Source organism: Amphiprion ocellaris, chromosome 1 (genome assembly GCF_022539595.1).
Source record: "Amphiprion ocellaris isolate individual 3 ecotype Okinawa chromosome 1, ASM2253959v1, whole genome shotgun sequence".
Taxonomy (NCBI): Eukaryota; Metazoa; Chordata; class Actinopteri; family Pomacentridae; genus Amphiprion; species Amphiprion ocellaris.
The window spans coordinates 14,137,174-14,162,049 of NC_072766.1; the positions used below are offsets into that span (position 1 = coordinate 14,137,174).

General features: G+C 43.8%; 2 protein-coding genes across 10 annotated transcripts in view; one reads left to right on the plus strand and one right to left on the minus strand.

Annotated features, from left to right (window-relative positions):
- Window positions 1-253: 253 nt before the first annotated feature.
- gins2 (GINS complex subunit 2) lies at window positions 254-4,243 on the plus strand. 2 transcript variants are annotated; one of them, XM_023275901.3, is made up of 6 exons: window positions 261-396; window positions 506-673; window positions 914-1,028; window positions 1,781-1,880; window positions 2,003-2,129; window positions 3,425-4,243. In XM_023275901.3, exons 2-6 carry the CDS (start codon window positions 584-586, stop codon window positions 3,551-3,553), a joined length of 561 nt encoding a protein of 186 aa, XP_023131669.1. In that variant the 5' UTR covers window positions 261-396; window positions 506-583; the 3' UTR covers window positions 3,554-4,243. The 2 variants fall into 2 exon arrangements, with proteins under 2 accessions (XP_023131668.1, XP_023131669.1); XM_023275900.3 differs by lacking the exon at window positions 506-673 and having other exon boundaries at window positions 254-396.
- A 335-nt stretch (window positions 4,244-4,578) lies between these two features.
- gse1b (Gse1 coiled-coil protein b) overlaps window positions 4,579-24,876 on the minus strand; it is a 169,590-nt gene continuing 149,292 nt past the window's right edge. For all 8 annotated transcript variants that reach the window (XM_023275882.3, XM_055009788.1, XM_035950773.2 and 5 more), the window contains 14 exons: window positions 22,214-22,422; window positions 17,474-17,640; window positions 16,985-17,185; window positions 15,389-15,556; window positions 14,877-15,241; window positions 14,120-14,450; window positions 12,017-12,660; window positions 11,753-11,865; window positions 11,369-11,633; window positions 9,962-10,075; window positions 9,398-9,772; window positions 8,616-8,954; window positions 7,823-7,926; window positions 4,579-7,281 (listed from right to left, as the gene is read on the minus strand). In XM_023275882.3, coding sequence (XP_023131650.3) covers window positions 7,141-7,281; window positions 7,823-7,926; window positions 8,616-8,954; window positions 9,398-9,772; window positions 9,962-10,075; window positions 11,369-11,633; window positions 11,753-11,865; window positions 12,017-12,660; window positions 14,120-14,450; window positions 14,877-15,241; window positions 15,389-15,556; window positions 16,985-17,185; window positions 17,474-17,640; window positions 22,214-22,422 — 3,536 coding nt within the window. In that variant the 3' untranslated portion in view covers window positions 4,579-7,140. The remainder of the gene's footprint in view (window positions 7,282-7,822; window positions 7,927-8,615; window positions 8,955-9,397; window positions 9,773-9,961; window positions 10,076-11,368; window positions 11,634-11,752; window positions 11,866-12,016; window positions 12,661-14,119; window positions 14,451-14,876; window positions 15,242-15,388; window positions 15,557-16,984; window positions 17,186-17,473; window positions 17,641-22,213; window positions 22,423-24,876) is intronic.

Sequence of the window (24,876 nt, forward strand, 5' to 3'; positions counted from 1 at the left end):
AAAGAAAATCAAATAACCACTCGTTTTTTGTTTTTCAATACCCGTTTCAGAACGGAAAATCCAATTGCCAAAATATACATGGACCAAAATAGGGATTCACACCAAAAGAAACAATAGAAATTTAATTTGAATCTAACCCGAGTCACATTTTAGAGTATCAATGATGCCCTCCAGTGGATCGCTCAGTAAATACTCCCACCTGGTGGCGCTTACCTGCAACTGCAGCTGCTGCTGAACGGTCACACGACCCCCTTCTACCTTCCGGGTTAGACAAAGCTAAAAATGCAGGGTATTTTAAGCATAGATATGAAGAAGCGCCGTCATGACCGACTGGCTTTCTACGCGTCCGTAAAAAATTTCAGAACGACAATTTCTCTTAAGAGTTACATACACCAGGTAAGAGAAACTACGTGCAAAGATTTCTAATGTATTTGAGCACAAAAGGACGAACAGGGCTCACTCTGCGACGGCCACTGTTGATGACGTAGCTGTCCCCTCCTCGTAGGTTCGTGCAGTCTGTGGCGCGGGAACGGTTCGTAGCGAGACTGAGGGAAGTTTTAAAAAAACTAAATAACAAGCAGCTATGGATCCTTCAGAAGTAGAGTTCCTTGCAGAGAAAGAGATGGTGAAGATAATACCGAATTTCAGTCTGGACAAGATCTACTTGATCGGCGTAAGTAAATAGATAAAATCTGTTCGGGAAGACTTTATTTTACTCGGTTAATCTGTTTGGACTAGAAACAGGAGTTCACAGTGACGACAGCCACATTAGTCCAATAGTTAGTGTCTGACAATTCATTCTTGTGTTTGGGTACACAGACTGTGAAGGAGAGTAGTAGTGGCTTAAAATCATTAAAATTTAGTATATGAACTTTATCGTGTTACACAATTAAAACATGTATTCTGTCCTCAGGGTGACCTGGGTCCCTTCAACCCCGGACTGCCTGTGGATGTTCCTGTGTGGCTGGCTCTCAACTTAAAACAGAGACAGAAATGCAGAATTGTTCCTCCTGAGTGGATGGATGTCGGTAAGGTTCAAAACCACCACAGACACAGTCCAGTCAGGTGTTAGAAGTGTTTTTATGTGACTGAGACAGTATGGATACTTGGTTCCTGTAATAAATACATAATAAAAAGCAAACAAAAAACATTTACCTTAGAGTTCTGCAATTTCCCTTGAACTTCTTCAATTTCTTAAATCTAGAAAGCTTTTTTTTTTTTTTTTTTTGCTGTGTGACAGGATCACATATATTTTGTGTCATGTTGTTCCAGTATTGTGATTGATTCTTTACCACCCAACATCAGTTGTTTAATCGCTAACAGTTTCGCAGGATCCTAAAATGTTAAACCTTATCCAGTCTCAACAATAACTTCATAAAATGCATATTACGTGGGATTGTTTTTCCATGTTTGCTTCAGATAACATAAGATTTTTATACAATAAAATCAATTGAATTAAGTTATTTTCCTTTAAAATTAACAAAGTAATATTTGCACTTTTATTATTATTAACAACTGAAAACAAATATTACTACATTTTGGAGCGTCAAGTTCTCTAATAAAAGTCTTGCATATTAATTTGTGGATTTCAATGTCATGATATTTGTGAACTGTAAATATAAAAAGAAATGTATAGAATGCTGTCAGACTTATTCTCTAAAGACTAATGTTTCAAGTGTACCTCTCCTTGACAAGTCATAGCACAAGATCACATCATATGTCCTGATTTATTCCTTCTGGATCTGGTTGCCTGCTGTTGAATCTCTGCTTTAATGTGCAGAGAAACTGGAAGAGATGCGAGAGCTTGAGAGAAAGGAGGACACATTTACGCCTGTTCCCAGTCCTTACTACATGGAGTTGACCAAACTGCTGCTGAACCAGTGAGTCATACAGGCTTAGAAGGCCCCCATGTAGAATATGGCCGTCCATCTTTTTGCTCTCTTATTGTATGATGTGCATCATGTAACCCGAGACTTACAGGATGGTCTGTGTGTTTCCGCAGTGCGTCTGACAACATTCCTAAAGCAGATGAGATCCGCACGCTGGTCAAAGACATCTGGGACACTCGCATTGCCAAACTCCGTCTGTCTGCTGACAGTTTCATCAGTCAGCAGGAGGCTCATGCCAAGGTAAAACTGATCATCAAGAATTAAATGGATATTGTGCTTGTAGAATCATCTACTGTGAGCTCGTTATATAGGCAGTAGCTGTATACTATTCTAGTGTAATTTAAAATGCCTACTGCAGATTCGGTTGTTTATCTTTACTTCGGCCACAATTAAGAACTTGTTTTTGTGTTCATGTTGTGTTTAATCTAAGAAAAGTCAGTTGAAATGCAGTGACAACAAAACCTACGTGGACTGATTTTTACTCTCTAAAAAGAGCATCTTCCAGTGATGAACATTAGGTAAAACTGGTAAAACAGTGGGCTGCTTCAATTGCTGCCTAATCAACAGAATCAGAATCAGCTTTAATGGCCAAGTACTTACACAACATACAGGGAATTTGGTTTCGGCTGTTGGTGTTACCGGGCTGCACAGTGGCGTGGTGATTAGCACTTTCGTCTTGCAGCTACAAAATCCCTGGTTCGCGTCCCAGCCTTCTGGAGTTTGCATGTTCTTCCTGTGCATGTGTGGGTTTTCTCTGGGTACTCCGGCTTCCTCCCACAGTGCTGAGGTTAATTGATTATGCCAAATTGCCTGCAGGTGTGAATGCGAGTGTGATTGTTTGTCTGTATATGTAGCGACAGACTGGTAACCTGTCCAGGGGTGACCCCACGACCCTAATGAGGAAAAAACGGTGTATAGATAATGGATGGATGGATGTTGGTGTCACCCTAGGAATATGGAAGACAATATTAAAAAATAAACTATGGAAAGAGGAACAGGGAGGAAAATAAAAATAGTAGTAATCAAATTAAATATAACACAATATATACAGAAATTTAGAGCTAGAAAGGAATATATAAACATGGTAGTGCAAAAATGATAATTGCTATTAACATGGTAGTGCAAATGATAGCCAGGATTACCAGTCATAGTAATACTGTCTTGCAAAATCATTGTGACTCCTTTTATCCCTTCACATATATAATCTACAAGACACAGTAATTTAGTTGTGCTCAGTGCAAGTCACTGTTAGCATATTTGTCTAGAACTGTAACTCCTCCTGTGGGCATTCGTAAGTGGCAGCTGGTGTATAAACTGATGAAAACATAACATAATAAAACAGAGAACACCTGTCATAACACAAGACCTGATAAATTGTCACTGAGTTACAATCTTATCTGTTTACAACTAAATTATTGTAGTGTAAATTATTAAATGTACATGCATCATTAATAAATCCTAACTTGGAACAAACAGTGTGCTTGTTTGTACTGAACATGTCTCTCGTGTCGCTCTGCCTGCTTCGCTCTACACAGCTGGACAACCTCACGCTGATGGAGATCAACACCATAAGATCACTCCTTCTCGATTCTCTGAACTGCATGTTCAAGCTGCGTTCCAATCTGCAGCCCGGTTCCAGTAAAGGACAGTTTATGGACTATTGAGCCACAAGATTGGACGTGGGTTAACCCTTTGGACTACGGTGTGTAGTTACTGACCAGTCCCCGTATTCCTGAAAGGACTGTTTTCTTCAAAACTGAAGAAAGTAAGAGTTTTACTTGAGCATGGACAGTATTGGATTTTTGCAGATATCCAATATGTTGATATTTTTCAAATGATTTGGGTCATTTCCGATGCTGTTATACGTACGTATTTCTTCACTTAATTTCAGAGACTGTAATGTCTCCTGTAGCGGAATCAACATGACGACTCGTATTGTGATGGCCCACTGGCAGGTGCAGACATTTTTTTTCTTGAAGACTTTTCAAATGTACATTTTCAGTGGGAAAAATATAAAAACTACTTCAACTTACATGTAATACATGCCTCATTTGTTTATGTAGCCTTCTTAACCCATCTACCTGTCAATGTACGTTTTGGGTCAGTGTCCCAAATTCAACTTAAGCCTTCAGCCAACACGCATCCCTGGAATCATTAAGGGATCATACTTTTTCTGATAATGACTTGTGTTAGTCCATACATATTTAAAAGCCTGCAAGCTTATTGTGTATTTGCTGTTTGTAATAAGCACATATTTAAATGAATTTAGGGTCCATAGTTGTCTCTGTCTGTCTCTGTATTTTTGTTAGTTTGTCACAAAATAAATGTATTTGTGTATGTCTACATGATAAATACTTACTCTTGTTTTCCATAGTTTTTTGATTTATGTATTGGTCATCATTGTTTGTATGCTCATGTAGTTTGAATATTTTACTGATCCAGATGAATGATTTTTTTTTTTTTTTTTTTTAGGTTCCCTAGATTGATTCAGACTTGCTCATAATAGAAACGTGGAAAGAAACAAAACAGGTTTCATTGCATTTTAATCAAAGTTGATAATATTGGCTCTATTAGGATTTTTTTCCCACAGTCTCCAGGAATCTGTGTTTTAAAAATACATATTTAGTTTCAATCCTTCTGTGAAATTGCCCATCTTCAATACCAGCACCCAAAAACTGACAGGTTGATATTTAACATTTTTGAAATATTTTATTTTCTTTTTTGTCTGAAATCACAGCCATATATTCATAAATACCTAATTACTACATTCAACAAAGAATATATTACATTACAATGAATTCAAACAAGTACATTTTAAAAACAGGATTTCACAGCATCTAGACATCCTCCACTGAGTAATGGGGCTATTGCATGGGCGTGCGTGGGTTGGAGACACAGGGAGGCTGAGTAGGAGGCTTGCCGTACTGCACCTTCCTCCCCAGCTCATTGGCAGCTTACCTCAGCATGCATGCTCCCTCATTTACTGATAGGCTGCTCTGTTGGCTCTCCTCTGCTCTGTAAAAAATGACAGACGACACTCTGTTCCTCTGCTCCGGCTTAGGCCTTATTTATAAAAAAAAAAAGGTCTCATGATTAAGCTGATTCTCAGAGATGCATTTAGATAAAACAAATTTCGTGTCAGTTCTTGACTTGCACATGTTTGAAAGGCGTGAGACATACAGTAGACACTTGAATGTAAAATGTAAAGTCCCTGATCACTGATGTTAGGTGTACAAGGTCCATCGTATGGACTGCAACTCATTCACATGCTCCCAAATTCTTGAGGCACTTGTAAGTAATATAATGCATGTATGGGGTAGTTGTGCTTCAGTCTTTCTTTTTCAAAATTCAGTTTTTGGAGATTTTTTTTATCTTTTAAACTAACTCTTCACCCTTTCACTTCAAACATCAACCTAATTTAACACCCTTAGTTTTTGAAGTCCCTAATCACTCATATAACTGTAAAGCTGAGATAACATGAGCTAAAAGGGTAGAAAGTTGGTGTACTAAGAGCCGAATCTCAGAATAGAGCTGACGAGGACAGATGGAGATTTGTAAACAGGTATGCAATGTAAAGCAAACCTTTAAGATTGTTTTTATATACCCAGAAATGCCCAGTTTGAACCTGTTGTGTGATTTCTACTTTGAACATGCTGGCAACTTTGGATAGTGGTGGTCCTTTAAATATCAATGAAATGCATTAAGGTGATGAATGGGGGCCAAAGGCATTCAGCAGTGGAAGATGGCTGCTCTGGTTTGAATGTTTGGCTATCCAATTGCCACTCTAATCAACATTAAGAATCCAAAATGCTAACTTTCCTTTAAATTTTGGCACTACGTCCACTAGTGGCTGCTGATAAGGGCCTGATCTTGTAAGGCGTAACATTATGCAAACCGTCATATTGTTTGAGTCCAATGTTCTTACAATGTCATACAAAGTAAAATGAAGGTCCAATGGTAGGATAAAGCATCAAGAACCAGTTTCTTCATGTCTTAAACAAAATAATCAAGTAAGTCAAGTGACCAAAGTAAGAAAAAATATATGTATATATGTCACCGTAGGTCTGGTTTCTGCATGAGGCTATCACAAGCTAACTAGTCATGCCAGAAGAAGTGAAGCTGACAGAGGAGTTGCTGAAATGGGAGTTAAAAAGGAGACATGTTGCTGTGAATGAAGGGAGGGGGAATGAAAGATGAGAGGGCAGGAGCCATGTCTCAGGACCTCTAAGTAAGCTTTGCTGAGCTCAGAGGCCAGATGAGGCGGCTGTGGCTGGGTCTCGGCTACGCAGTGCCAGGCGGGACAGAATAAGAAGAGGAGGAGTGCATCCTGCTTTCTCTCTGTTCAATGTCTCAAAACAAGCTGTTCTGGCCAGCAGCAGTACAAACACTAAAAGCAAGGCTTTCTTTTCCAACCCAAAAAAAGCATAAACATATAAAAATGGCAGGCTTTTTCTTTTAAAAGAACAATGATTAAAGTAATAAAAACATACAAAATTCTTTTAAGTCTTCATATTATATACAATACAAGGCTGAAGCACCTTTTAAAATTCTTATTTTCAAATTTTCTATTTCGAAATAAAACATTTCCTTAATTCTTTCCAAAAATGTGCATTTTCTAAGTTCTTCCCTAATTTGAACAGTTCTTTGTTGTAACACAGTACCACCAGGTAGTTCTTCAGCTTTTATTCATAAGTGCATTTCCAGTTCAAAAGCTCACATGGCCACTGTTATAAAATCAGTCCCAACTGACCAGAAGCCTTTGTTTGGAGATTTGGAGCTTTCAAGTCTTGTGACGACACCCCTCCAGGGGTAGCTGCCCCCTCATTGGCAGGATTGTCTGTGTAGCTGTGGCGATGAGGGATGCAGGGACTGAACAATAGAGCAGCAGGGACTGAAGAATGTGAAAAGCAGGTGTCTGTGTGTGTTTGTGTGTTGATCTTCAGGTTCTCCTGCCCCGTACTCTCGCTGATCTCGGGGTTGGCTACATTGGCACACGGTAGTGGCTTGTGGTGCAGTCCCTGGCTAGCCACAATCCAAAGACTGCCTGTCCTTCACTGAATGGTCCTGTCTCCTGTGCATTCACCTATCTATCCATTCACTCACTCCATTCATTCATTCACTTATCTCATCTAGCCAGCCATATTCTCCGCCATGGAGCCATGAGGACCAGGCCACGAAAAATAAACTCTGGGTGTTAGTCTGAAAGGGGAGGTGGCTGGGGCCCGGGGGCCATCAGATCGGTGTGTTGGGGTCACCTTGGAGGGTAGCCTTTGTAGTGGCCGCCTCTCGGCCAGTGCGTCTGTGGCAGCGTCAAACACTTCCTGAAGTGCTCCAGCTCGGCTTGTAGCTTCTCCCTTTCCACGGCCAGCTTCTGTCTCTGGGACATCAGCTCCTGTGTGACCAAGAAAGGAAGACAAAATGTAAGAATAACAAAAACTCACAATGTCAGCAATGAAACGGTGGATATCATTATTTACGAGGACTGAATAAACAATAATACAAGCAGGATAAAGTATAGTGTAGCGCTATACATTGCAGTAAGTCAAGTAGTACAATGTACAGAATTGCAACATTTTTCTAGGGGAAAATCGTTCAGTTATTACAGGCCTTTCTGATTCTTAGCACCTGAAAATTCAAGAATGACACTGGTCACTGCTAACATTGTTTAGCAATTTATATGGGATCATTGTCATCGAGGATTATATTATCATATATTATACACATCTCAAGTAAAGTGTCTGACCAATAGGCTGCACTTGTTCCTATGCATGGCCACAGTTTATTAGCAGAACACTCTGTGTGATGGCACTTACTCTGACCTACCCTCAATGTCAATGTATTCAGTGTATCACCAACCTGCTTGTATTGAATATTTGCCTTTTTGGCCTTTGCTACTTTCTTCGTGTAGCGTTGTGATTGTGTATGTGTCTTACCCCCATGCTATGAGACAGCTGCTCAGCAGTCAGACTGAGGTTGTAGTTCTGAGCTTCTAGTCTTCGACACTGGCTCTGCAACACTTGTCGTTCCAAGCTTTGCTCTAAATTACACCACAGAGAATAAGAGGAAATGGGGGGAAAAAAAAAGAAAAAGACGACGGTTAAAGGAAAATCAAAGCATGTGGATTATTTAAGCACAACCCTGATAGGGTTACTAAAAGACTACAGACACACATCTTCATATTTAAAAGTCTTCAAATATACCAGTGACACAGTGTGTAATAAAACACGGAGGTTCACATTATTTTGACAGAATTCCTGGCACCATTGCTAAATTACACATTTTTGCATTTAACTGGATTGTGTAGAAGAGTGATGAATACCACCCTCTAGTGGTGACAGATTGCTTTAACAGCATAAAATGCTTCAATCTTTTTTTGTATTTCCATTTTTAAATCATCTTATATGTAATTTGTAGGATGTAGTATTCAATTTCGGTACCTATCTTCTATCCTTCATAAGCATCACTCTTTAGTTGTAATTCTGTTTCAGTTTGTCAGTAATAAGTAAAGTACTTTATACGATAGTAACATGTTTTGCAAAAGGCACTATACAAAAACGCGTGAAAAATTAAAACAGAAATATTGTTTCATTTTTAAATTATAAAATGATTATCTAAGAAATATGAAATGTGTATACATAATTTAAAACTATATAAAGTTCATAAAATAACAGAATTGTGATTTTCTAGCAGCAGTAAAATCACCACATATTCAATGCGGCTCCTTACCTTCAACATATTCCTGATAAGCTTCAAATATAGATTCAATCCCCTGCCACTTGGAAACTGGAACCTCTTCCTCCTCATCCTCATCTTCCTCCTCAGAGTCGTCTGGACCAGACAGGTCCTCCCTCATCCCTGAGGCCTCCCTGTGTAAGGGCACGGAGAAGTGCTGCCCATTGGGCTGAGGGTGGGAGTGTGAAATTGGATGGGGAAATGACGGAGCATTTGAGTGAGACTGTGAATGAGGCTGCGGTGGTCGGCCGGGAGCACTCTGAAGCTCTGGAATGTTGTAGTGAACAGAGGACTCCTGGAGGTGGGACGACTCCGAAGCCCCTGTGGCTCCACCTGCAGGACAAAGATAGGATAGAGGGAAGAATTGTTATATATTATTAATTTAAAACAGTGACTACGTAATTAGTGAACCAACAGACAACAACTATTTTGGTCAAATAATTTCTATTTAAACGATTTAAATCATGAAAATTGGTTGCAATAATTATTTATAAAATTGATCCATAATGAAAATAATATTTAGCTGCTGCCTTAAGGACCTCATTCTTATGATGACATATGCTACATAAATTTTGAAATGTCATTCAGTCTAGTAAAATAGTGTTTCTCTGAGTGTTTCTCTGAGTGTTTTGGTTGTTGGGATTGTTGAAGAATCAAATACACCAAGTTTTAATACAAAAATTTTTCCCACTACCTGCTCATATCTTATGGGTCCATAGTCATGATGCTGAGTACCTTTTGCAAAAGTACGTGTCACCTTGGCTTTTGGCCTTTACCTTTGTGTTTCTGTAGAGCCTTCTGAGTAGACTGAAGCACAGATTCGTGGAACTGTTGGGCAAATTCCTCTGGGGTGAAGCTGTCCCAGGGTTTTGTGCGTCCGTTGACGCTGTGAAGACCCTCTTTAGCCTGCAGGGGGAGCGGGGGCCGCAAGCTGTTCAGTAGGCTGGAGCTCCTCTTGGAGATCGGTCCCTCACTGGGCCCCCGGGCCTTGTCTGGGTAGACAGCTGGAGAAGGGGGTGCCTTTGGTCTTAATGTGTCTCCAAGGGGTTTTGGGTGTCCATTGGGGGATGCTGGGCAATGTGAGGAGGGGCTATGTGGTCTGACATTGTGGTGGTCTTCTGATTCAGAGGAAGGCTGGCCAAATGCTGGATCTGCAATCATTGAGCATTTGTTAGCCATAATGATCAAGATTCACACTGCACCAGATGTAATGTTGCAGTGGGTAATTATTGTTCATATTTACAGCTAGTGTTCAGACACATTATATAGAATAATAAACAATGATCTGACTGATACTTCAGGAAAGAGAAAATGTGTATGTTTAATAGGTTGGGCCTTACCAGAGCTCTGTGCTTGAGGGCTCTTACACAGAGGATGAGGTGCATGCCTGATGGTATCCAAGGTTACACTCTTTTCTTTAATGGCCTGAAGCAGCTCCACCACCCTTTCATTATCTAAATAAGTAAAAAGAAAATTAAAAATATTGTTGCATTAATCTTATCTGTGAATGTCTTACTGATAGTTCCATTTGTCCGAGTGTGTGTTGTGTGTAAAAGGAGTTTGTGTGGCTTCACGCTGTGACAAGCTGCATTACTGCCATCTGTTGGCAGCAAACAGTGAATCAAGAGGATTAGACCAACATCACTGCAAACCTACTGCTGCCACTCCCAATTCAGTCAGCGTGTGTCCATTTGTACTGCAGTTTTTCTGAGGAACAGTTGAGATTCTGGCCTTAATCATTTTGGCAGGTCCTCACTTTCTGACACACCTTAAAGGATTTAGTTTTTTTTAGATTAAGGTTAGAACTATGGTAGGGTAAAGATTAGGGATAAACATTTAGCAAATTAGTCAGGAACTAGGCAATGCATTATGTCAACAAGAATCTTCACAAAGACAGACAAACAAATGTATGTGTCCACTTGTGCAAACTTTGACTCATGTCTGCTTTTCTAAGTGGGGCAACACAAAGCATTGAATTGTGCATATATTGTTCAATACGTGCTGCATAAAATACAGGGATATGAGGTTGAAATGATAATTTTTTGATCCCCTTATAAGTTCCTCTGAGGCCCGAGTCAGCATATTATTGAGAATGTAGTGCAAATAAAGCAGGCAGAGCTCTGCTGAAGTGAAGCATTAGTGAGCTATAGTACCAGTCAAGAACAACTACTACTTTGTAAGAGCTAAATGAGCATGCAATCAGTCTTTACTCTGCTGAATTGAGTTTTCAAAGAGAAAATATATGAGTAAGTGATGGAGATGTTTGTATATCATGTTAAGGGCATTGGGTAAGCTCTGTGATGTACTAGTTTCTAACTAGCTTACCGAAGCAAACTGATGTGTTCCCCGTTATGCCTCAGGATATCATTAAACCATTTGTCAGTGAACTATCACTTAATTCTTGTATTTTACCACTTACAGCACTAGAGTTGGCATCCTTGACGTGACAATTTTGTACTTAAACAATAAGGGAGCCATGGTTTATTATTAAAAATAGCTAAGAGGCACTGTTATGCACAGTTAAGTCTTCCACTAATTATGCAGTTTTTGAAACACAATTAAACAAAACAATTGCTAAGTGACACTAAAGAGCCAGATTAAGAGTAACTTAAGCAGAATTATCTGTATATATTTACCAGCAGGCTTTAGAGCAGTTTCAAACGTGACTAAGTAAATTAAAGGTGTAGGAAGGAGAAAGTGCTCCATAGACTGGTCTTAATCTTTTTATTACTAAAAAAACCCCTCACCTCTTCTCTGCTGTATTGTGACATGGGACAGTCTAAACATGGTGAGGAACCGCTTCTTGTCCTCCAGTTCTGGTGCTCGGTCCATCTCCTCAGGGGTGAAACGTGTGCTGAGCTGAGGAGGAGGGGGAGTGCGTTTGGATTGCGAGGCGGGTGGCGAGGGGCTGCGCTCCCTGAGCATCCTCCTCCTCTTCCTTCTCTTCTGTTGCACCAGCTCATCCCGCCGGCCCATTGTGGTCAATCCAAACGCTCCCAGAAAGTCCAATTTCTGCGCAGAGAGAGAGAGAAAAAAAACAATCATCTTCCAGCAATGGTTCATCACGAAGGTGTGCGTGTTCTTCCATCATATGGAAGCACAGAAAGCGTACGTGCTGGCAGGTGTTTTACCTCTGTGGAGTCATCCAGTTTGAGTGGGGGCTGCTCCGCTACTCTTCTGAGATGGGCTCTCACCTCCTCCTCATCACTCTCATCATATGAGTCATCCAGCTCATAGTAGTAACCTGCAGCACACACAGAGGTCAGTCCTGACACCCCACTTTTCCAATCCTTCAATACAGATGACTGTTATATAAAATAAATATATGGTCTAGGATTTTTCAAGCACATAAAAGTGCAGGATATCAGGGGTAATCATATGCCTGTGGTGAGTACCTTTCTCCCTGGCCTCCCTTCTCCTCTTCTCTTCCAGGTCCAGCTTGCTGACAGGCCTCCGGTGCTGCTGAAGGAACTCATCATATATCAGCACTGTGTCCGGACCCATCCCCAGCGTGGTTACCTGTCCCATCCCTGGCACAGGAACCATTCCTAACCCTTGTCCATGTCTACTGTGCCCCGGGTGTCCCTGGAGGCTCTTTAGTCCAGCATTGCTTTTTATGGTTCCCTCCAGTTCATACTGGCTGGACAGAGACAGTGATGCCCTCTGCTGGCTTAAGAAGGTCTGCGTGGATTTCTCAAGATCAGCAAGGAATGTGCTGGGCTCAGGCAGACCTGGAGGACCTCTCAGAGGGGGATATTTTTCCATAGCTCCCCCATCTCTCCTTCGGGGTATATCCTCATATTTGGAAGGCCCTGGGGGCAGCCGACTGAGCTCATAGTGTCCCATCCCTGAGGGCTCGTGGTTGCGTCTAGACTCTGAGGCTGTTTCTATAAGAGATGCAGGGTTCCACAGGGTGGTGGGAGGCGGAGGGTGGTGGTCACGTGGCGGCTGCGGAGGCTTGGGGGAGATGAGGGGTGGAGGGGCACCTAAATGAGGGTGGAGTTCCCGGCTTCCTGGTTCAAGGTGATTTGGTATGGATCTGTAGAGATACAATGGAACAGGAAATGCATATCTGTTAGACATACAGCACCCGCAACTCTTCTAAAATTGAGAAATAGTGTTTCCTAATCACACATGCTCTGCAGAGACACACAACAGTGTTCATATGCCTTGCCTTCTTCCTTTCATCCATGTCAGTATGTCTGTGGGTTTGCATGTCTGTGCAAAGCGGTGTTATCAAGCCCAGGCAGAGTAGCCCAGAGCAGAGTGAGGATGTGGCCAAGGCACACACTGTCCTCCAGATATACAGGCCTGTTTTTGATCTGTTAGGCTCTTGTAGAGAGGCATGCACACATGCACACACACACAGAAAGAAAGAGCAGTATACTGAGGAAGAGGCCAAAAGAAATATTCTCCTGACAGTTAGGCTGACAGAATAGAAAATGACTGACAAAAGGAGGGTGAGAAAAATGACGGATTGTTCAAAAGGGAATCACAACTAATGACGAATGCAGAGGACTATATATGTAAAGGGAGAACAAGGATGAAAAAGGTAGACTTGAAAAGAAAAAAATGGTGTAGTGGCGAAAAAGAAATGGTAACAGTAAGGAAGGCAGATGGCTGATGGACACTGTCTCAAGCATCTTTCCAAATCAAACCTGGCAGGAGCACATGCTGCATGACCAGTCAAATTATCTATGCCTCCTGTTTGTGTTTTCATTTCTGTGTGTGTGAGAGAGAGTGAATAAATGTGTGTCTTATCTGCAATCTGCAGCCTGTGAGCTGTGATTCTGAGATTATACTGTAGGGTTACTGATAGCAGATGTGTGTGTATCTCTCCTGTCCTACCAGCATTAACCACAGCCTCACTTATGAATCACACACAACACAAACACAGGCACAGTAACAAAGGAGGTTAGGTAGGGGGCTTATGCTGCAAGGTTGAGAGGATTAGCTGAGAATTAGCCTTTGTGTATCTTAGCAGCCCCACTCGCTGCCTGTTTGAAACCCCTACCCATTCTTACTCATGAAACAACAGTCATCAGGATCCCACTTTATAAGCTACATCAACACCTAAACATAGCCGCCTGTTTTCCTACATGTCAGGCCTGGAAGGTAGCATGGACAGAAATAGAGTAGATGTGATGCTTCTGACAGGGTTTATCTTTTTTCCAGTCCTGCCTGAAAACAAACTTCTAAAGCCTGCCAGCCTCTGAGGCTTCAAAACACAGGCACAACTGTCCCTATCAGGCCAGCAGAGACAGCCAAAAACCCCAGAAATAGTGTGTGCACTGAAAGCATGCACACATTTTAGTGTCACAGAGACTCCAGAACTGCTTGTCTCTATCAGATAACATGGGCCAAACACCTCTGCAATTGCCAAGTCAAATCAAAATAAATACTGCCATGGCATGTGGTTAGAAAAACTAAGTCTGTTTGGAATTTCTGCACCAACTGGCAGGATTGCACCAAGTTTAGCTTTGGAAGCGTCATCTCACCTGTGTGAGTCTGTCCTGTGATCAGGCGTGTCGGCTGGTCGGCCCAAGTCCAGGTGCTGCTCCAGAACCTGCTGGCGGAATTCAGACACCTGGTACTGACGATCCTCTTTCTCCTGCCGCAACTTGCGTTGCCGCGCCAACCACCTCTCCTCCTCATTGGTCCTCTGAGTGATCATTGAGGCTGTGAGCCCTGTTCCTACAGTACTGGGCCCCATGTAGAGGCCGTGACCTGGTATTAGACCAGGGACAGGATGATGCGATTGGACCACTGAAGAGTGCATTCCTGGTGGGACGGGTTTGGGAGCTGGAAGAGCGGGCTCTTTGGTTTTGTCTGCAGGGAGAGAAAGATCGGTGTAAAAAATTTGGTAACTGGGCTGCAACTAATGATTATTATCACAGCTGAAGGTCCAGTCTGTGATTCTGAAGGGAGATGGTTGATATTTAGCTACTTAGCATATTTAGACTGTTAGCGCCTTATTCCTACTGCCCCTATCTCCCCATCTTTACTCCCTGACTTGTCCTCTGTCCTGTGCAAGAGCTCAATCATGCACAAGCTTGAACATGCATGGGATGCGTTGAAATCCTGTTGTGTGGGTTCGTCAAAGTCTTTTGTTTCACCATGTTCACAGCCAGGGTTGCATACGAACATTGTTTTTTCATTGTGATCAAGTCATCATCTCATAATCTCAGCTTGAAAATGTTTCTAAACAGTATGACTGTAGCTTAATGTGGCTACATGGGAAGCATGGACACATACCAGCCCGATTAGGGGTTAGTCTTTCAGGCTTGGTTCGTTCCTCCTGCCCTCTCATGGCATGGAGCTCAGCCAGGTAGTGGTTCTCCATGGCCTTGGACGCCTGCAGCTCCTTCTCCCTCAGTGCCCTCTCCTTCTGTCTCTCCAGTTCCTTCTCTCGCTCTCTCTCCTTCTCCCGTTCTCTCTCCCTCTCCCGTTCTCTCTCTCGCTCTCTTTCCCTCTCCAGCTCCTTCTCCCGTTCCCTTTCCCTCTCTCGTTCCCTCTCCCGCTCCTTCTCTCTCTCCGCCTCGCGCTCCCTCTCCTTTTCACGCTCGCGTTCTCGTTCGCGCTCTCGCTCTCGCTGCCGCAGCTCATCCTCCAGCTGAAGCCTAAAACACAAAGTGGACAAAGAAAACAAAAGAAAAAAAAAAGGATGTCAGTGAAATTGGAAAGGACAAGCCATAATGGCGGCACACTGCTGAGATCCACTGTAGATACTCGGGACTGTATGTGCACATGAATTAAGGGGATTTTACCTCTCAGACTGCAGTGCTGACAGTGAAGGATGTGTAAAGTCTCCAGGGTAACGGACCCCTGGAAGGTGCATGTGAACAGCAGAGGGATGGATGGGGGGTAAAGCTCCCCCTGCTGGCAGCGGATAGAAAGGCGACCTCAAAGCAGAGAGGCAGAACGGGTCATCCATCCTGAGAGAGAAGGATTACAACAAAAAAAAGAGAGGAAAGAGGGAGTCAGTCTCCTCGTGTGACAGCGCAGCGTTCACTTTCATTAACCTGTGTGCCTCCGTCTCCCAAAGAAGCGGCATCCTCCATCTTTCAAGGAAACAGCAGTGTCTGTCAGCTAACCTGAATCACCACACAGCAGCCATCGAGAGACTGTGCTGTATGTTGATGCACAACTGTGTGCTTTTGTGTGTGTGTGAGACATCCACTGCTCAACCCCTCATTAAATCCATTACAGCGCAGTGTGTGATGGGTGCTGCAGTCCTGTGATCTTGTTTGGCTGACAGACCAGGGGCACACAGCCTAAAGCAAGCAGGGCCTTTCTCAACACACACACACACACGCATGTGATTGCATGCATTTAAAATATATTTACCTTCAAGAAATATGCCTCTCAAATATTTTTTATCTTGTTAATCTTTGTGCTTTTTCTTTCTTGCTGTTGTAAAGAACACCAAAGCACCTAAAAAAAAAATCTTGCTTTCCTTATAAGACAATGTACAAAACACTGTTTCGGAGCAGGATCTGTTCCCAGATGTATAAATAGTTCAGAGATTCTTTTATGGTTATTTCTCACAAGCAGACATGAACAAGCTTCAGACATATAGGGAAACCAGCTATAGTTCTCTTTCTCTCATTTTATCCATGGGTAAAATAGGTTGTACTCTCAACTGGATAGCTTTAGACACCTTCACAATATATAGAACTTCAGCAAATTCTATATTTTTGTTTGTTGTCAAAAAAACCCCAGTGCTCATTGTTTTACAAAGTACAACAAGGAGCACTGAAATTTAGTAAACAAAAAAATATCATTACAATGCCTATGAAGGGCATACAATGACATTACTACAATATTTAGCAAAAAACGCAATGTATATCTTATTTTCAATTAGTCTCTTAAAAATTGACCTGAATATCTTCAAATGGAGGGTTTTAGCAGATACAGTTTCTAACTTTCAGTTAGGAGACTGATCTCATGTGCTGCAAAGAGGCACCCAAGTGTTCAGTGCAAAATGACACATTTAAATTAATACTCCGTCACTTTTGTTTTTGCAGACTTCCTTTCCTGTATTTGGTCACGCTGCTTCTGTTTGCCTTGAACCTGATTTTTCTCTTTGTTTTTGTATTCCCATCTGTCTTAGTCACGTCTCGCTTCAACTTTTATGCACATAACAAAATCTCTCCTAGTTAAATAAATATATAAACAAATACCGTCAATAAAATATTTTACCTCTGGGAACTTGAATTCAAGGTCAGTCATGCACTAATGCATTTACTGCTGAGTCTAAGCAGTACAAACACTCAGTTCAGTTATATGCACTGGTTTTGCACAGTTTGCTCTCAGAGGAAATGGATGCCAAGTCAACAAAACAAATTAATGGCGAGGCTTACCTGTATGGCGTGAAGGAGGGGTGAGGCAGGTAGCTGGGATGGTAGTAGGCAGCTGCAGCGGCTGCAGTAGCTGGGTCCAGGCCCAAGGGCAAAGAGGGCATCCGTAGGGCATCTTCAGTTGTGGCATAGGGCCGGAAACCCCGCAGGTACTCCTCTGGTACAGGACCAGGGGGCACCGCATTAGGCAACTGTCTGGGCAGGCTGAAGGCAACAGAAAGAGTAGAGGAACAACAGAGAAAAGACATGGTTAGCTTTATTTGTGTGTGCTCACTGTTGTGGAAATTCATCAATTTTCACCAAGAAGCAGCATAATTTCCAACAATGTCAACAAGACAAATGTGTGTTGCTGCTGCTTATTCCAGTGAGCTTAATAAACCCATGAAATATTGATCATACACTTATATCAAAGTAAGTAGACATTTCCGTTAAAATTGAAAACACGTACACTTTGCAAATCCAAACGAAAAGACAAAGCAGTGTTTGACTCACTTAAGGGGCTGAAAACGTGAATCCTGCATGACAGCACCGGGGGTGAGGCCAAAGGCATAGGGGTTTCCCAGGAGGTGAGCGGGGACGGAGGGGCCACCCTTTTCCTGGGAGAGGGTCCCCTCTGCACCCAGACGTTCCCTGCTGGCCCCACGAGGCCCCGAGTCAGCCTGGAGAGAGACACAGGGAGAGAGTCTTAGTCATTGTTCGCGAGGACCTGTGACCGTCATGGTTGTCACTGCTCATGGAGCCCATCCTGTGAGGGTGGAGGTAGGCGAAAGAATAGCCCTGTTTGTGGAGCGGCTGCCTCCCTCACCCTCTCTTCCTACCTCAGGCACTTTTAGACACTTTCTCACACACACACCACCTCTCTGTAAGAACAGACAGCTCAGCATTGCTCTGAAGAGAACATATGGTCAAATGGAAGTAGTGGGCAGGGAGTGGTTAAAAAAAACAGCCTCACTGATTTTTTTTCCCACTAATTGTAAACAAGAGATGTCATCTTTATGATCGATGGGGATATTTTAATGGGAGACAACAGCAGTGCTTCTACGGAGATGATGACTTTGATCTCAGCTGAGGGTGTGTGCGTCCACGAGTGTCTGCACATATCTTACACATTGTATCATCTACAGGGAAGACAACAAAGTCCAAAAAGCAACATCCCTCTGCCTCTGTTTCGCTTTCTCTTTCTTCCTTCTTCTCTTTCACCTCCCTCCCTCTTTCCCTCCCTCCCTCTGGCAGCAAGCCTGGTCTCACTTATCCAATCCCACAACAAACACACACAGACACTCAGCAGGCACATACACCGTTTCAGAGCTACAAAGACATCCTGCTGTGGGAGTGGGAGTGCATTTTCTGAAGCTTTGGTTTCTCTCTGCCTACAAATGCAATTGCAGTACTGAAAAACCTACAACCCTTGTAAGCTGTACAAGGAAAGTGTTTACAGAGGGATATAGAGTCAAGGAGGATTTTCATAGGAATGGTGGAACATTCATCTCTTGTCTTGCAAAATGAGACTTGAAGCCAAAGTTGGCAAGGGAGCAACTAGAGAGAATAGAAAGGAAGGATAGAGATGAAGCCATAAAGACGGTGAGCAAGAGGAGAGGGCATTTCTTGCCCCACTAAATTAACCTCTGGGCGCTCTGGGATTAGAAACAGACCTTACAGCACTACTGTCCTCTCTCTCTCACTACTGCCTCTGATAAAACAAATCCCATTTAGTGAGCCATTACCTCCACGTCCTGTTCTACAGCCACTGACCCGGGCTGACACTGATGCGCTAACATCCAATCTTAAATGCCTTTAATGTTTAGACTCCTCACATGACCCTTTGTTTCTCCGGCACCCACTCTACGATTTTCCAGTAGTTTAATGTTACGGTGTGCTCCTTGTTGCGCTTCACTAAACAGTATGGCACTTTATTCTCTCCAAGCTCCCATCCCTACAGCCATCCCCCACTCCATCCTCATCCTTTCAAAGCTTTATTAGCACAGGGACAGGGTCGACATTCCCTGCTGGCCCCAGCGGCCAACTGGAAAACAGGTTCATATATGTCAAAAGAAGTCAGTAACAGATAGTGGCTTGGGAACCACAAAGTGTGTTTCTGTTTACTTTCTGCTCCTCCTCATTCTTTTTCTTCCATGTCCTTTTTCTTTATCTGGCTCGAACACTACACTGATGATGGGTAGCTATCTGGAAGCTCTTGTGATATTTATGGCAGGCAAAAAGATATATTCATTCAATATCTTTTCTGAACCTGCTGTAACTTCCACACTGAGTCTTGCTTGCATTTACTGTGTCTATTGTTTCAATCCCTCTACTGCTTAGCATCATAAAGATGTACTGCTGCTGGTATACAAAGACTGGTGAGCAATGCCTTTGCAGTAATAGGTACTGTGAAAACAGAAGGAGCTGCTGCGGTCACACTGTCAGTTAATCAATTGCTATAATCAGACCTATTGCAGCATTGCTAACTAAGTGATCAGTGTTTAGCGAAGCTGTCGTCATTGTTTGAACATCACTGGTGCAACAGGTCTGTGTAATTATTTATGCATGTTTGTTATGCTATGTGAAGAGCAACAACATATGAATTAGTTTATTGCTAACATTAGACCAAACAACGCTTCACTGACCACGTTTACTGACCCTTAAATTACAAGAATCCGCTTAGAAAGCAAAATAAAACAAGGTCAGTTATAATTTCATATAAGTGTTGACTGCTGATCCTATAGTATGTATCTCATGACCATGAGTCAGATATGAGTTGAACTTGTGTTCAATGTTGCATCATAACAATCTGTGTGTCATGGAGGGAGGCTTAGCTTTAGAAATAAGGCTATGACTCAATAACTGTCAATCGGTGCAACTTCCCGACAGATGATAAATTAAATCAGCTGTTCATTTGCAACAAATTTGAAATTTCACAGTAATCGTACCACAAGAGAATGGAACTACAACAATGTCTGTCGCAGTCCTGCTGCAGACTGTTCCAGCTTCATGCTTTCTCAATGTATACTTCCACTGAAAGCCAGCGAGACCCTCTGGCATTTGAGCTGATCAAAAAAACGGAATGCAGACAGCTTAGAATATGTACATTTAGCCGTCATACAGTGTCCACATCAGTTCCTACTTATGCATGTCTGCATGAATGTACAGACACACGCCTACAGAAGAACATGCAAAGGTGTGAATATAAGAGGTCAGACCTTTGAAAAAGCACACACCACAAAGACTGAACCTTCCATTCCCATTAGAGAGACACCTCAGTCACTCTAGCACCTACACATTCAACCAGCCATCCCATTTTGACCTTTCACCTGCCAAACACGGCCTTCTGTTCTCAAACACACACTATTCACCAGTAGCCTGTCATGCACACACTACAGAACACAAATACAAGCACTCAAACTCAAAGACACATCCATTAACAGCCATCTTCCTCTGTGCGAGCCAGGCCCCTGTAACCCTCAGTGAGGGTGGGAGACCCCGCGCATTGTAGAGTGCTCGTTTACGCCTCTCAGATGGAGCCATGAATCCAAATTGCCAATTATAAAGCAATTACAGGCAGCAGCGGGAGCAGACTCCTGCAGTCATTAAAGCAAAATGCCAACGCAACAAACCCTCCCTCCTTCACTGCCTTGCCTATCACCCCCCTCTGAAAGACAGACTCATATCTCAGCCAGAGAGACACTAAAATACCCTTCGAACACAGAGAAAGCAGGACACATACATCTGTACACACAGCATCAAACAAGTTTTTCTTGGACATGTTGCAGGGGATCCAGAAAACAGCCTGCTGCCTCTGTAGGTAGCAGTTTTGCTTATTTGTACAACTGTAGCATACCCATGCAGATTCAGCTTTTGGTGGTGTGTGCGTCCTTTAGCTGGCTCTTTGTGGCCACTGGGTTATATGTACTTGCTGAAGCTGCACCACAGAAATGGAGGAGATGCTATGATGCCAGCTTTCATGACACATCCCTCCTGCTGTCCCCCTAACCTCTACCCCCTCATCCCAAACTCTTGTCCGCATCACCTCCCTTAACCTCCTCATTCTTTGGTCGGGTCACCCCGAGCTGCTTGCAGGGACACCACAAATCCAGTGACGTGACCTTTTCAATTTGAGCTTGACCTCAGCTTTACACACACATTCACCGTGTGAAAGCCCACCAGCACAGGCGCACAAACATACACAGAGAATTAGCGACAATGTGTGCGGAAGTGAGCGGTGGGAGCTTCTGCCCCTTTATTTCTGCTGTATGTTGAAGGAACGGCAAAAAGGGTGACATCACCGATAGAGCTTCCCCCTGTCTCTGGTCCCTCCCAGCTCCGGCTGACCCCTGAACTGTGGAAGGGTCATTTTGTAAAAGCTATAGCTGCAGAGGGTGAGGGTCAGGGGGGTTTCTAGGAGACAGCACAATGGCCTGAATGCTACCACACATTGCTGGCTGGCTGACCTCCTTACTCACCCTTCACTATCCCCCTTCTGTGTGTCTCCGGGGAACCGTCAAAGCGTCTCAGAGAGTTTCCACATGTTGCCGAGTGCTGTTCATAACCGTGCACTTGGCTTCAACCATTAGCCCTGAGCTGAGATAAGACGGCTTAAAGCAAGGCCATAATCCGTAATCCACTCCTTATCAAAGCAAGCAGGTCTCCCTCTTTCTCTCCCACCCACTACGCAACCGAGAGTGGGTGTCAGGTTGATGAGGCAGAGGATGCACTTGACTGCTTAGGTGAAAGGTGTGAGGCTGGAGGTGAGGTGTGGGAGGAAGGGGGTTTAAGTGACTCAAGGCTGGGACTGAGGAGGGGCTGGTGCAAGGGGCAACAGGGAGAGGGGCAGATGTTAACTGCCGTTGAGGCTGTCACCTCGATGTCCTAGTGGCAGCTGGCATTGTATAACGCACGGAGCTGTTGGGTGTGGGGGGGTGGGGCGGGGGAGCTGTGTCACATGTACATATGTCAAGTACATACTGCCACACTATGCATTGCAGGCCATCTACAAAATCCATTAATCCGCCAAGAGCCTGCCTGTGTGCACATTTGTGCTGGGAGGCAAGCTGAAGAATGAGAAGATCTGAATGTTGCTTTAACAGCCAGATAAGAGACAGAAAGGAAAATACAACGAGATAAAATGCACCGCAAAAATATGAGACTTGAGAAAGAGCAACTGAAAGGAAAAAAGGTAGGAAGATAAGTGGAGCAGACTCAAGGTCAGTGTGAGGGGGTGTTTAAATGCGGTTCTACCTGGCGTCCTTCGTTCCTCCACAGGCCGTTGCTAGTCTTTGTTGGAGCAATGGTGACTACAGGTGGAGTGTTTGGCACGCTGTGGCCCGCTGGGGGAACCAGGACGGGTCCTGGACCGAGGGGACCCCTCTTGGGTGTACTGACTGGAGAGCTGTGGTTGGTGGCCGGTGAGGACACAGGGGATGACTCGCTGCTGATGGAGGACGCAGCTGGAGAAAGACAGAGACAAATGACATGAGCGAAACCAAGTCCATATAAATAGAAATGCTGATAGTCTGTGTTTTCCTCTGCTAATAAACGCCAAATGTAACAAGACAGTGATCCTGTAGCTTCTTCACAAGTGAATAAAAAAGGGTTGGAGCACTACAATAGCAATAAATAACGTCTGCACACACACATATAGGGCCAGATGGATGGCCCTAGGCCCCTATTATGAAGTGACAGTGATCAGGATGAGCAGCCCTGTGAGAGTCACACAGCCTTGACATGCAGGACACACACCGTAGGAACACACTGCTTGAGAGCGAGCAGCCATACTGTATGTATATGCAGTGCTTGCAGAAACACACCAAACCACCCCCCCACCACACACACACACACACACACACACACACACACACACACACACACGCACAGCAGGTGGTGAAAAGCTGGCCCAATGAGCTTCTCTGCTGTGCTGTAGCTGTGCCACATTAACAAAGCCCTCAAGGGAAACCCTGTAGCGCAGGGTCACAGTCTGGTCACATGCCTTGCTTTCCACACATCTCGCTTTCTCTCTCTCTCCAGTTCCAATGCTCTCAAATGATATGCTCACATCCACATCTTTCTATCACTGCAATTTCATCTTGCCAACCTTATCATTTTCGCCCCCTTCCCCCCATAAGGGCTACACCTTCTGTTCCCCTGTCTCTTCCCTTCTTCTCTTTATTTTCCCCTTTTCACTACTCTCCTGTGTGTTAACCTGTGTGTTGCCTATGTTTCCTCCCAGCCACTGCCTCTTCTCCTGACAGTACAGTGTGCTGCACGTCTCCTCTGCTCATAGCGAGTGCAGCATTACACAGTCAAACTGGGTCACAAACCTCTCAATGGGACACACACTTTGGTACTGCAAAAAGGACAGCAAGAGATGCGTGCTCATGTGTGAGCGTGCAGGTAGAGCGCTTTTGTGCATCAACGTGCTGACATGCAGCCATGTACAAAAACAACAACTGAAAAAAAAAAAAAAAGGTGGCTGAAACCTCAGGCCAGTTTCAGGTCTACTTCCTCTCCAATTATCACCGTCAGAACAAAAAACCGCACAGATCTCTATTCAACCGCCATTTCTTCCCTGCTTCGGTTTCCGTGGCAACGTAGCCTAACAGACAACATGGGCTTATGATAGGTGCGTTTGGGATATTGACTGATTTTAAACACTTAATTCTGACTAATGCTGCTAAATAATGGAAAGAATCCATATTGGCAGCAAGGTGACATCTAGAGAAAATCTGAAAAATCTATGTGTGAGTGGTGGTAGGACGGGTGGGGAGGAGGGCTGGGGGTGGTGAGGAAAAGATTGTGATGATACATGTGAGGTGAGACATGAAAATGACAAATGATAGGAGATGGGGGGTGATAGGGAGAGAAAAAAATACAGCGAGTAAGAGTGCAAAAGAGGTGTGAGGTGAGGCGAGAGATGGAGCGGAAAGGAAAGCAGAGAGATAAGGGGTGCAGATGGGTGAGTGGGAGCCGGGGAGAAGGAAGGGTGGAGGGGTTGTTGGGGGGGGGGCAGTCATATCTTGTCTGCACAATGGCAATTAGTGGCCTAATCCTACCCCCCTCACCTCGGAGAGCCATTACTCTCCCCTGCAAGACTAGGCCAATCAATAGCAGCCCACTCAGTCTGGGGAATGGAGCTACACTTAATACAGCTCTAGTGTCACAGCCTATTCACTCATCACACACGCTCACAACATGCATGCGCAAGGATGGGGGGAACAAATGAAGCTGGAGGGAGGGAGAAAGTAGAGGAGGGCTGATCACAGTGATTCTGAACTGCTAAGCAACAGACCTCCACTCTGTCTATTTCTCTCTCATCCCCCTCTCTCCCTCTCTCTCTACCCATCTCCTCCTCTTCCTCCTCCTTTTCCATGTAGAGGCAGAGCAGATCAGAGAAGAGGCAGGGCAGACTAAATAATTAAGAGAGCGGGAAGAGAAGCAGGTGAGGGGAAGAAGGAAATGAAAGAGACAAGGGCTGTCTACCAGCGGCTTCATTCTCTTCATGCAGAATCTGTGTACACTTCACAGCATCCCTTCTTGATGCGTATACACATCACACACACAAGGAAAAAAAAACCACAAACAGCTATTATTCCTCTATCAGTGCGTCCTCCTCTCTTACAACACCCCACGCAGCCACCACTCACCCACCACCTCTCCATACACCCTCCTTCGTTTTCCTTCTGCTCGTCAAATGCGTCGCCTGCCAACCAGACGCAGATCTGTCAGACTCAACGCACAATTTTCATAAACACATTTACAGCACTAAGAGCGGTTGCATGTTTGCGTGTGCTCATTTATGTATGTTTCCCTTTATCTTCCTGCCTAAAACCACAGAAAGTCATGTGTGTCCATAAGCCTCTTTCATCAAGCCTCCAGCTCCCCTCAAAGGTTTCTTCTCTGTACTG

What these genes read in the sequence shown, in the direction of transcription:
- gins2 (XM_023275900.3), top strand. Translation starts at nt 283, where the DNA reads ATGCAGGGTATTTTAAGCATAGATATGAAGAAGCGCCGTCATGACCGA. An exon ending in TCCTGAGTGGATGGATGTCG is followed by an intron (nt 1,029 to 1,780) that starts GTAAGGTTCAAA and finishes TTTAATGTGCAG; the next exon opens with AGAAACTGGAAGAGATGCGA. An exon ending in AGCAGGAGGCTCATGCCAAG is followed by an intron (nt 2,130 to 3,424) that starts GTAAAACTGATC and finishes CGCTCTACACAG; the next exon opens with CTGGACAACCTCACGCTGAT.